Genomic DNA, 13,376 nt, shown 5'->3' with positions numbered 1-13,376 from the left:
GTGTGTTAACTCTGAATTGATCACTTTTTAATTCACTGTGATTCCTAAATGTTTTAAGTTGATAATGATGTTGGTTGAGGTGACACTACTTGAACTGCCACTTCTCCTTACCTTTTCACATAGATAGGTTTATACCATAAGTAAATATCATTGCCCTGTGCCATACCTTGTTATGAGGCTTCAGCCTGCAAAACATACAACATAACCTTAGGCCCATGTGTAGAATAAGGATAAAGTCAGCTAAGACAACGCTTCAATGTGGGAAAAATTAAACACATTTCAGAAACAGATAATGTGAGTATAAAATAAGGATTATACATAATCCTTGACAGGGGCGAATCTAGGTATGGGCAGGGGTGGGCTTATCCCACTCAAATGTCAGTCTTGCCCACTCAATTAGAATTTATTGAATGACAGAATTTATCTATAACACCAGAAAAATAACACCAGAAAAATGCAGTATTTTCTTTGTTTTTATTGTCTGAAACCCGGTATACTCTCCACACTTGGAACTTGCCTTCAGTGCGGAGAAGCAGATTCAGTTGAATTCAGTTGAAATCAATAAATGAATTGATTATTCTTCTGAATTTATCCTAATAATTGCCCACTCAGGATATCTGCCAGCCCACCCTTCCACAGCTGGCAAGAACCGGCCCTGATCCTCGACCACAATATAGCCTATAGCTTATATATCTTAGTACTGTCAATCAAATAATCAATAATAGTCACATAACTGTTCATAGTTATCTGTGAATAATTCCAAATTAACCACATTTTTTGTTCTAAATGTATCTTAAAGCAACACTATGTTCTTTATCGACCTTACAATAATGTCTCTAAAATTATTTCAGTGGTAGAACAACTCTTAACCAGAGGACTTCTATCATAAGCAGCAGCTGCAACAGCACTATGCAACTTTAATGTTCGGGTAGGGTCACTCAGCCCCGCCCATCTACTGTCAGCGGAAGAGCGCAACCTGCTTTTAGGCCTGAGTCACGTGTTTTACTCGTAGCTAACAGCTATTAGCCAACAGCTAACTATAAGACGAAACAATCTAACTTGAGATTCTCAAAACCAACGCCATGGCAGAGCCAGCGAAGAAACCAAAGAAGGTTTTGTTGGAAGAAGCAAAGAAAAGAAAAAGGGAACACGAATCAATACCAGATGGGCTTACACTCTGGATCAGCAGCTTAGTCAACAAATTCAGCTTATACAGGAACAGTATTTACGACACTGGCAACAGACAATTGCATATCTCAACCAGATGTGGGAAACCATGAGCAAAAGCTACATAGTGTTGCTGTAAAGGGATATTTTTCACATTTTTAATACTTTTATCAACATGGGAGTGGACAAATTTGCATGCTTTGTGCAAACCTATGTTTACTATTATTGCAACAGTATGAGCCTGACAAATACCATCTAGAATATCCTCCAGAATTACCTCAAGGGGGCATAAACAAGTTTAAGACATGTTCAAAACCACAACACCAAACATGCGATGGAAATAGAGAAATATAGACTTTCCACGTGAGCACACTGACATCAGTTCGAAATGACCTTATAGGAGTTTAAGACCATTGTCCAAATGTATTTAATGTGAGAAAAAGAAATTATTTAAATAATTTCAGACTATTATCAACAGAAAATACTAATAGCCTAATACTGTTCTATGAAGGAAATAATAATCAAAGCAGATATGTCATTTCGGGCCTATGCACATGCAGTGTGGTATTTTTCATTTGATTTCTTATAGTTTTACCAGAGGCGTCATGATCCCCTTTTTGACTGTCTGTTATTTCTGCCTCACTAACAGCCTCATGCTGATGTGGAGCTGGGGGTCTGGGTGGATGGAGGCGGTGCCGTGCTGCAGGCAGCGGCGCACAGACCGCAGCGGAGCGACACAGAAAGATCCAGCAAGGAGGGGACACGGGCGGACCAGGAGGAGGGGACGCCCAGACAAGGCAAGACAAACAGCACCACCAGTGCCGAGCCGTGCCGAGCCGAGCCGTGCCGTCGTGACAGCAGCACGGAGACACCCAGGGGGCAGCGTCTTCTTCCCAGGTGTTATTAGGACCAGGTGAGCTTTAATCGCAGGCGGATCTGAGGTCCGTGTTGTTGCTGGGAAAGCTGTCAGAGCACACCCCGCCCGGACTGCTAACTAGCGGAGGATGCCTCACTCCCCTCGGCCTGGCTAGCTAGTCTGCCTCCCCTTCCCCACCGCCGGTGTCCGGTCACTGCGCTTTGTGTGAGCTCTGACTCTAACTAGCTATTTGTTGTTTTTGTTATAATCCGCAGGCTGAGCCCAGTAGCTGTATAAAGCTAACGAGCAGCCTTAAGCTCCTTACACTGTTGGACTTGTGGCTCAGAGCCCGTTTTATTATTAGCTAACCATCTCTTAGCTTAGCTTAGCAGCACTGCAGGGCTTTGGTTATTTTCAAGCTCTGTCGCTAGTTTAGTAAGTGCTGAAGTGTAAATGTTCAGGCATTTATCCTTATAGGCTCCTTACTGATATAACAGTAATATAATTATATTCACGTGAAGGTGTGGGCATCATTTAAAGCCAAGTCTTCTACCCAAAACACGTCTGTTTTGGTCTGTGTTGTCAGACAGTCAACATTAGACATTTAGACAGTGTGTGATGAAGCAGCAGCACCTTACAGACTCTGCCCTCACTGGGAATCAATAGCTGGTTAACAATAGGCAGCTGTATAATGTAGGATAGCAGAGTCTCAGACTGTCCTTTTACTCATCAGTGCAGATTTTAATACTTATAGCCTAAAGATGAGGTGAACATGCAGCCAAGCAGAGGTTTCATGATTGTCAAGTTATAGACCTGAACAAATCCTGAGCCTGATTATATGATTCTGCTAATAGTCAGTAATATTTGGGACCGCGCGTTAAGACTGATCACAAGCTTTCTTCTGCTACCCACTGTTCCCATTGCTTTTTTATTTGTTGTGTTGTTATTCTTTGTCACTGTCAGCCCGTCGCCACCATGACAGCAGAAGAAACCGTGTATGTGAAGGAGGTGGAGATCATCAAGGTGATCCTGGACTTCCTCAACTCCAGAAAGTTGCACATCAGCATGCTGGCTCTGGAAAAGGAGAGCGGCGTCATCAATGGGCTTTACTCGGACGACATGCTCTTCCTCAGGTAGATGGACAGCGACAATCACACCATCACATCTAGATGTGGTCATCTCAGGTTGCGGCTCCAAAAAAAGCTGCGTACTATGGGACTGAAACAACAGGCAGCTGTTTCACTCACAAGTTTCTAGTAGTGTAACTGCACCTGTGCATAGGATGTGTTCGCTCCCTTAGAGTCAGCTGGTGGTGTGTTGCCTGCAACTCTACTCGATCTGAATATTAAACACATTTTGGTATTTCAAAGTGTGAAGGATTTCTTACCTCGTCACATGACCTCGGGAGTCATATTCTAATGGAAAACTTTTTTTTTTTTTTTAGGCAACTCATCCTCGATGGACAGTGGGATGAGGTCTTGCAGTTCATTCAGCCTTTGGAGTGCATGGACAAGTTTGACAGGAAAAGGTGTGTTCACAGTCTTACTGTCAGTCTGCTTAAATTGTTTTGTAACTTTTTATATTTTCAGTTTATCCGTTCATATACTTTCAGTTTATTTGACTCATAGAGGTTGATGTTGAGGTGCTGTACAGTGGTAAACTTGGAGACGAACAACATGTAAATTGCCTCTTCTACGCCATGATGTCAATTGTCCTCAGGTTTCGTTACATCATCCTCAAGCAGAAGTTTCTGGAGGCTCTATGTGTGAATAACGCCATGTCTGCAGAAGATGAGCCACAGCACGTAAGTGGAAACACGAAAGTGACTAAACATCAGTGAAGGTTACATTTTCATCCTATTGAACAAACTTTGTGGCAGTGCTGTTTTTGTCACCTCACCAACTGTCAGTGGTTTGTCACTGGAGTGAACAAAAACGCTCATTGACAAGAACAGAAGCAGTTTTTAACATTAGTTTAAAACTGCAACTTAGTAAGTTTTCTGAATAAATCTCATTAAAGTTTCTGTTTATAAAAATCAATCGCTTTTGCTAAGAAAAAGTTAGTTTTTGTAATGTACCAGCTTATTTTGACTACCTTGACTGTAAAAGCTCTTTGAATCAAATGTAAAGATACAGCTCCAAATCAAATCTAATTATTTGTAAATATTAATAATAATGGAGCTAAAAATCATAATCACAGCCACTAAGACATTTTTATTCAAAACTCATTATTTCTTCTTTGTCCATGCTCCTAAATTGAACTAGCTGTGGCCCTGCTGTTGTGTGACGTAGCTGTGGATGCAGCTTGTGATACTGTGCCAGATCTGTCATGCCCCATCGACTGATTAGATCGGATTTCTTTAGACATCTGGGAACACTGTGTATTGGTGTGCATGTTTACTGGCAACTGTGCACCCAGGGGGGGTGTACTGGGACATGGGCTTGATTTTTCAGGATGATACAGAACAAAGTTTAAGGAATAAGTACAAAAAGGTGTCCTGTTTTTTTTTCTAGATGATTTTCTTATGTCCTGTGCATGTCAGCCTTGAATGTGTCTGTCCCTGCTATGAGCTGCTCTCAAAAAGTTTTTTATTTTCCAATCATGCTGCCTAGAGGGCACATTCTGCTCAGTCATTTGATTTGTAACAGTCGGTGAAATGTATTTCATGTTTTGCAGTTAGAGTTCACCATGCAGGAAGCAGTCAAGTGTCTCCATGCACTGGAGGAGTTCTGCCCCTCTAAAGATGACTATAGCAAACTATGTCTGCTCCTCACCCTTCCTCGCCTAACAAACCATGCTGAGTTCAAGGCAAGAATTTACTTGATGTAGATTTTAACTGAAAGTTTGTTGATAATGTTGCATTCATGTGTTTGCCATATGTATTGATCTTATCTCATTTCTCTGCTGGTGCCCGTCAGGACTGGAACCCGAGTACTGCCAGAGTGCAATGTTTTGAGGAGGCCTGCAACATGGTGGCGGAGTTCATCCCTGCAGACAGAAAGCTGAGTGAGGCTGGATTCAAAGCCAGCAAGGACCGACTGTTCCAGCTGCTCCTCAAGGGAGTCCTCTATGAGTGCTGTGTGGAGTTCTGTCAAGTATGAGCTACTACAACTGAATATAAATACTGCAGACTGAGCTCTAAGAATAGTTTGTACCTCTGATGCAATATGTCAGTGGTTAAGTGTGGGTTATTGTTTTTGTGCAGAGCAAGGCGACAGGTGAGGAGATCACAGAAAGTGAGGTCCTCCTGGGTGTCGACATGCTGTGTGGTAATGGCTGTGACGACCTAGACCTGTCCCTGCTCTCCTGGATGCAGAACCTCTCCCACAGCGTCTTCTCCTGCGCCTTCGAACAGAAGCAACTCAACATCCATGTGGACCGCTTGGTCAAGCCCGCTAAGACCGGCTACGCTGACCTCCTTACCCCTCTGATCAGCAAATTGTCTCCATACCCCTCCTCCCCTCTGCGCCGTCCTCAGTCTGCAGACACCTACATGTCACGCTCCTTGAACCCAGCGTTGGACGGGTTGTCCTATGGGCTGTCTGGCCAGGATAAGAGAGCGAGTGGTGGGGAGATGATACCGGGTAAAGGAGTCTCTCCAATGTCCCATTCATTCGCCAACTTCCACTATCCTGGAACAGGAGCACAGAGCCTGAGTAGGAGTCTTATGATGGAGAGCTCCGACTGCCACAGCATCTTTGAGGAATCCCCTGAGACGTAAAGGCTCAGATGTTTTGACATTTGGTTTTATGCTTTGCAAGATGTCTTAGGTAACCTGTTCCTGTTGGTGTGTTTCTCTGTAAAGATCGAGGACAGACACACCTGAGGATAAGATGATGAGTTCGGGTGGAGCTCAGAGCATGCGTCCTGTTTCAGCTCCAGGCGAGGACGCACCGTCAGCTGGTTCAGCTGATAGGAATGAGGTAACCTTCATTGACCTTTTAACTTGTCAGACCTGCTGTGTGTCACGCATTACTAAACAAATCCTATATTAAATTATGTCCCTGCAGTGTTTTTTTTTCCCTTGATGGGCGTTACCCACAGTGAAGGTCTAAATGTAAACTGCTTCTAATTAACTTGTTTATGTATAAATAGGGCTGGGTGAGATGGAAAAAAAATCTTAATTATTTTTTATAGCACAGTATAAACCAAAGCACTATTTCAGTCAAGCTTAAAGGTTTTTACTCCTACGTGACATGTAAAGATTTAAGGTTAACTTGGATTTTAAAGTTGAACATGGCAAACATATTACATTACCCAACTGTGTTTTAAAGAGAGTTAAAATTAGATAGTTAGATATAATAAATTCAAATCTTTCAAAAGCCTTAACACACTAAATTTGTTCAACTCCAAATAAATAAAATCTCAGTCCGTAAATCTTGACTCTACAACTAAAATATTAAAGCTTTCATGGTTCACAGGAGAACAGAAACTAAATTCTTTGGTCACATCCAAATAAATGAACTAGGTCTGTTGTTGTGCAGTAAACAAGTGTCACTCTTGTTTTAAGGGACCACCAACACTTTCTTGGGTCTGGGACTGTAAAGTCTTGTATTTTATGTTGTGTAGAGGATGGCACTGCTTTAGGTGGGAAATAGGTTCGTGGTATTAGCTGTACTTAGTGGAACATTTTTTATATTCTTGTCAAATATTCATCTACGTTCTGCAGTACATGCTACTTTTCTTCTTGTTGGACTTTTAATATCCATCCATCTCCATCTGAAAGTCTGAATTATGGCTGAGTGATGTGTTGCCTTGGTGAAGTGTTTGTATGATTTCCACTTGGTCCATTACTTCATGTGCACCTTAATCCTTTTTACACGGAGGAAATGGGCTTTTGTATCTGTGCAGGGCAGTTTCTGCTGTAGGGAAAATCAGAGGTTTCCAAACTAAGACACAAGGGACGCAGGAGAGATCAAGGAGAGTTTAAATTCATACTCCTTGGGGCCATAACTAAAATCTAAATAAGCAACAGTGATCGAAATATATTACGTGCAGTGTGACTTATACGTCCTGAAAATAAATCCATATAACTTCAGAACTTGCCTGAGAATTTTCTACAAAGTGGAAGTGCTGCTTGTTCATTCGGCATACTTTTAGTACCAAATATAGAATAAAAAACAAACATCAAATTGTAGCAGAATAACTCGTTGAATCTGGCTTTATATGTTTCTGTATCAAGGTCTTGTCTGGTTCTTAGTCTTCTAAGAATAAGATTTCATACAGAGATATGGAATTGAATTAATTCTTATTTAATGTTTATTGTTTTTTTATTTATATCACATTATTGTGAAGAAATAAAGCAGCTCGGTCTGTTGTAAATACCAGACTGGAGAGCAAAATAGAAACAGGAACTAAGTCCAGCTGGATTTCCCAGGTCAATGGGGACATGTGGCTTGAGGCTCTGGGAGTTTAACCATAAAAATGTGTTGTTACTGTCCTCATGTTGCCTGTAAAGACAATGTGAACACAGTATGTCCCAAGCTTTTTATTCTGGTGTGAAGTTGGTTTGCTCTGCCTTCCCCGTAACCCCTGGAAACAAATAAAAGAGGCCAGAAACAGAAGCTGACTTTGGTGCCTTTGTGATCTCACTGTCACGCTCCTGCCCTCTCTTTGTTTTTCTATCCACCCACCGTCCTTTTTTCCAGCGCTGGCACGCTGCCAGTGTCTGTCCTCTCTCCAGACATATCCGCTTCCATCAGATTGTCAGGACAGGAAGCAGAGGACAGAGAAGGGAAGTGATCTTTCCTCAGCTTTCAGTCACACCCTGCTTCCTCTTCTAATACCTCAACTGATAGATGAGCAGGGTGTAGCAGGGTTCATACGACCACAGTGCCATCTTTGATCAGTATTTATAGCAGTCGGTAGATTTTAACAGCATCACTGTGTGCTGGGGATGTGTGAATACCACATTTTGTATGTGCTGAATTGTGACTATTTAGAAAAAGTTCCATTTCTCTTTTGTCACGAAGATCGCTTTTGTGTTCCATCCTCAGCTTCGCGACTCCACGGAGAAGTATGAGGAGTATTACCGCCAGCGCTTGCGTGTGCAGCAGCACCTGGAGCAGAAACAGCAGCAGAGGCAGATGTACCAGCAGATGCTGCTGGAGGGAGGAGTCCAGCAGGAACCCCCGCCCAAAGACATGCAGCACAGCCTCACGGAAAAGTTCCTCAACAGGTACAGACTTGGCAAGAGACATTTTTAATGCCCCCTGTCTGGAGTGCACCTATAACATAGAGACACCTGTTAAATCTTGTGCAGCCTCCTAATTACTGTATGACTTTTATTATCTTCGTGTGACAGAGGAGCAGCTGCCAGACAAGGACTAGTAGACATGTTAAGGCCCCTGATAATGATGGGTCCCATGAGGCTTTCTCTAGCATGACACACACACACACACCTCCCCCCAAACCTGCTCTGAGCCCATCCAGCACCATCTGTGGTGATGAGCTACAGGGCATCACATGGGACTAACACGTCCTGTGTATTAGGACTGTACAGTGTTACATTAGAATTAAACATCTACTTTGGCAGTTTCAGTATGGTACCACAAGAATACATTTAGCATCGACATGACTCAAATGATGTGGAAAATGTTTGTTTATTTTATTTCTGTCAGCAGGACAAAAGTGCTTTGATTTGTCCTCTGGGAGTTCCTCCCAATTCTCCATCTTCCATCTCCTCCATCTGTCTAACCTTTGCATTATTCACAAGGGTAGCTGTGTTAAATGACATCATGACTTCACTTTTATTTTGTCCTCTACTACTGTAGAATTTTTAACTAGATTTAATTAGCCTGTCAACTCAGCCACCATACTAAGATCCTGCACCAAGTCACGAAAAAAAAAAAATGAAGGAAAACCTGAAAAGGACAGAGAATGCTAAAAGAGAAACAAAAAAACAAACAAAGTAGTTTTGGAGACAGAACTCATGATTGTACATGACCATGTATTTGTGCTTCTCAGGTCCATCCAGAAGCTGGAGGAGCTCAATGTGGGGATGGAGAATTTAGGGGAGGAGGTGAAGTCACTGGCGCAGCAGTGTAATGGCAATGCAAACACACCCGCCTCCGAGGACAATAACAACCCTCCTCCATCTGTGACACCGGAGCAGAGCGGGACCCGAGGGGGAGGGGTGCTCAGCAGCACCCCACAGCGCACCGTAGGGGGGCGTGCAGTCCCACCTCCAAACGAATCCCCCGTTGTCTCTCAGAGGTAGGTGTGATTTCCTTTGTGTTTGGAGTGTGTGTCCATATCAGGGGTTGTGTTGAATTAAATGCTAACTGCGTTTTCTGTTTGTTGGAAGTGGGCAGAAACCCAAAGGAAGTCAGCAGGGTGACTCTCCAGGTTCCACATCCCGAAGCAAAGAGGTAGGCACACAAAAAAAGATTGTCCATAAAGCCACGTCTGAAAAGGTTAACTGTCTATGTGCTGATTGATTAACCTGAAATTGCTTCCGTCCTTATTTACACTGTTTTCGTCATTCATTGTCTGCTGTATTAGCTGTTATTGACAGTTTAGTTCTGGTATTCAGCAGGAAGTTTTTTTTATCTACCACTCTGAACGTGTCTGACCTGATTTTAAAGTTGATCACCTTACCAACTGTTTTCGTCATAATATAAGTCAATACAGTGTAATGCCAATTAGACTAATCAGATTATAACAGTTTCATCTGTTCGGCAGTGATGTCACACTGGCAGTGTGACAGTATGGATGTCAAAGTAGATTATGCTGCATTACATGTCGTGTTGTCGTGTTATGTTAATGTGTTTTCATATGCTTTTTTTTTTTTTTTTTTTTTCCCCTTTTTTTTAAATTCAGGGTGACAAACCAAAAGGCCTGTTCGTGCCAGTCCATACTCTAGAAGACACCCAGGCTATCCGTGCCGTCGCCTTCCACCCATCTGGATCTCTGTATGCTGTGGGATCCAACTCCAAAACACTGCGTGTGTGTGTTTATCCAGAAACACTGGACACAAGGTGACCAACAGTCTGCTCAAAAGCTATGCCATTTATTTTGATCAGTCTCCCTGAGCAGATGGAGTAGTAGAAGCTCAGATTCACATTTTTTGAGGACTTTAAGGACTTCTCTTCTATTAGCCTTAAAAGTTGAGATTAAAAGTTCATTGTATAAACGCAGTGTCTCGTAAAACAAATTGGACACTTTCAAAAAAGTACACAATCCGTAGCTATGGTTTTCTTTTTACACTGCATGAAAAACTCCCTTGTTTGAATGCAGTATCTAACAGTTTACTCATTTCTCTCCTACCATTTCTCTTCCTTGTACTTTCTTTTTTCTTCTCCTCAGTGGGTCAAGTCCAACAAAGCAGCCGGTTGTACGGTTCAAGAGGAACAAACACCACAAAGGCTCCATCTACTGTGTGGCCTGGAGCCACTGCGGGCAGCTGCTGGCTACAGGCTCCAATGACAAATATGTCAAGGTTTTACCTTTCAGTGCAGAGACATGTAACGCCACAGGTGAGTGAACTCTTGTTGACAGTCCCGTTAGCAGGAATCGGCAGTCTCATTTTTGATTTTCTCGTTTCCTAGGCCCAGACCTGGAGTTCAGCATGCATGATGGCACCATCAGAGACCTCGCATTCATGGAGGGTCCAGAAAGTGGAGGAGCCATCTTGATTAGCGCTGGAGCAGGAGACTGTAACATTTATACGACTGACTGTCAGAGAGGACAGGGTCTGCACGCCCTCAGCGGACACACAGGTACGTACGCTGATGGTTTATTCAAACTGCCTGAGCTCAAAAGTGAAGTTTAGATGGGAAAAGACATCGTTTTCTGTGGTGAGAAAGATTTGTTGCTGTTTAGGTCACATCCTGTCTCTGTACACATGGGGAGGCTGGATGATTGCCTCTGGTTCCCAAGACAAGACAGTGCGTTTCTGGGACCTCAGGGTGCCCAGCTGTGTCCGAGTAGTAGGAACTGCTTTCCATGGATCAGGTATTTCTCATGCTTCATGTGAGTTTCCCCTCTGTGATTATATGTGAGCAGCTTATAAAACTAGATGATGGGTGCTGGAGGTCACAGTACAAGAGTCATGGATTTGACTCATAGCACAGAATAATTTCACTGGTAATCATGCACTGGTTTTTACAGCTACATCCATCTTTGGTTTTACTCCACAGGGAGTCCTGTTGCCTCGGTAGCAGTCGATCCTAGTGGCCGTCTCTTAGCAACAGGACAGGAAGACAGTGCATGCATGCTGTATGACATCAGAGGAGGACGCATTGTCCAGGTGTACCGGCCGCACACCAGCGACGTTCGCTCAGTTAGGTTTTCCCCTGGAGCACACTACCTGCTCACCGGTTCCTACGACACAAAAGTCATGGTTACCAACCTCCAAGGTACGGCCAGCCTGAAGCTAACATACCTTTATCCCCCATTAGCTTCTTAATGTTCTGTATTGGTGTAATCATTAGAAATGCAGGATAAAATCCTCCACAGCAGTGTAGGTAACTTCATATTGCAATTAAAGTCAGAGTTCTAAGGATTGAAGTCAAAACTCAAATACATTTGTAGTGTCCCTAATCCTCTTCCATACTGAGCAGATTGTTGCCCTGAATGGAAATGCTTCTTCTACATACCAGGGACGAAATCTGCTTCTACTTGACATGTCTTAAAAGAATTACAGGAAAGATAATTTGATGGAAAGTGTGATTCCTAGTACTCAGCCTGATAAATATCCAAATAAGAGACAGTTACAAGTTGCAATAACTTATATAGAGTTGCTTTAATTGGGGTCTGAATCAGTAATACTCCCAGCAAAACTGTCTGGAGGAAAAACAACTGTTACGTGATGTTTTTCTATCTGTCTGAGCTGTTCTTCCTGTGTGTCCAGGTGACCTGACCAAACAGTTGCCTCTGACCGTTGTGGGAGAGCACGGAGACAAGGTGATTCAATGTCGATGGCACACACAAGACCTGTCCTTCCTTTCATCATCTGCTGACCGCACCGTCACACTCTGGACACACAACCCATAGTACGTGCGTGTACGTACACGCACGCACGCACACACACACACACACACACACACACAGCTATTTGCTTAAATCTAAGAAGACACACATTCCCCTGAAACAACACTGTCACGCCCGTTCATGTCCACCTGAGCCCATCCCTCCTGTCTGTAGGAAAGCAAAAGGATACAAAACTGCGAAATGTCAAAAGCACACGTTGCATGTTCTTCTTTTTCTTACACCCTAATAATCGATGCCATATTAAGGGGTAAAAGTGCAGGATCATGCTTTGTTCTTCTGTCACTTGGTGTCCTCTAGATTTTCATTCCTTACACATTTGCTGCATGTCCTTTTCATTGAGGAATGTTGGTGTAGGACAGGACAGAGTGCTTTGTTCATGATGGTGCCTTCCTTGAGTTCTATGTTTCCATTGGGTAAATGTAAAAAAAAAAAAAAAAAAAAATCAAGATCTATTTGAAGTTATTTTGAGAAATCCTACATTACTGTTTGCATATCATTTTCTTTAAAATGGTGTACTGGTGTAAAGCTGCTATTGTTTGGGAAAACAAGTTGAATTTATGGCGTAAAATGAACTTTTTCAGTGTCAGTAATGAGTTTTTCCTTTTGGGAGGCTGAATCCGTTGAAATCAAACTATGGGTTGATCAGTCAGCTGCCGCTTCCCTGTGGGATATACTGATGTCTAATGTTACTGTATCCACTGCATTACTACAACTCAGAATGTGCAAATTAGCTTGTGTGTTTAATTTGAAATCAGTGTGTTTATGCTGAAGCTGTTACAGTGTCTTGCAATGGCTTGCTTAGATGATTATACATGAAGGGAAAATACTTCATTTTATTTTTTTTTTTTGTTGATGACCAGTTTAGGATTTTGAAAAAGCTTTAGTTTACTACTGTAATGATATAACGACAGTAGGTGGCAGTCTGCCCGTAACAATGGTCTAACCATATGCACAATGAAATCTGGATGGAAGCACGGGTGTTTATTTATTTGGAACCAGTATTTGGGGCATATTCATGGTATTCTTTTCTTGTATTTTACTTGCGCACTTTTAACTTTTTCTTCTAATATTGATTTACTTTGAGATGCATTTTTTTGTCAGTGTATAGTATACAGTATATTGTTTTAACAAACAAGGCCAAACTAATACGTACATAGATGTATTTATTTTAGTTTTCAGTGTTTATGTATGTACAGTTATGTTTTGGAAATGCTAGTGGCTCTTGTATAAGCCTTTCTAATTCTTGTTTTTAAAAGTGACTTAAATTAATTCAAGCTAACTGACGTGTGGTTGCTGGTACGTTCAATAAAGTTTCTTTTACACAAGCTGCTTGTTTCGTTGAAATGAATCGTTTACACTG

At 42.3% G+C, this 13,376-nt stretch overlaps 1 protein-coding gene across 1 annotated transcript; it reads left to right on the top strand.

The window, feature by feature from the left end:
* The first annotated feature begins 1,858 nt into the window (after window positions 1–1,858).
* wdr47a (WD repeat domain 47a) lies at window positions 1,859–13,343 on the top strand. The gene is made up of 17 exons (XM_026313276.1): window positions 1,859–2,080; window positions 2,987–3,156; window positions 3,468–3,551; window positions 3,743–3,827; window positions 4,700–4,831; window positions 4,942–5,118; window positions 5,229–5,740; window positions 5,829–5,946; window positions 8,020–8,201; window positions 8,990–9,238; window positions 9,330–9,393; window positions 9,845–10,002; window positions 10,331–10,500; window positions 10,573–10,743; window positions 10,847–10,978; window positions 11,164–11,382; window positions 11,877–13,343. The coding sequence occupies exons 2-17, from the start codon at window positions 2,999–3,001 to the stop codon at window positions 12,017–12,019; spliced, it is 2,754 nt and encodes a 917-aa protein (XP_026169061.1). The 5' UTR covers window positions 1,859–2,080; window positions 2,987–2,998; the 3' UTR covers window positions 12,020–13,343.
* Window positions 13,344–13,376: the final 33 nt, after the last annotated feature.

The sequence above is a fragment of the Mastacembelus armatus genome, chromosome 17 (assembly GCF_900324485.2).
Source record: "Mastacembelus armatus chromosome 17, fMasArm1.2, whole genome shotgun sequence".
Lineage (NCBI taxonomy): Eukaryota > Metazoa > Chordata > Actinopteri > Synbranchiformes > Mastacembelidae > Mastacembelus > Mastacembelus armatus.
This window is presented reverse-complemented; position numbering and strand designations above follow the sequence as displayed.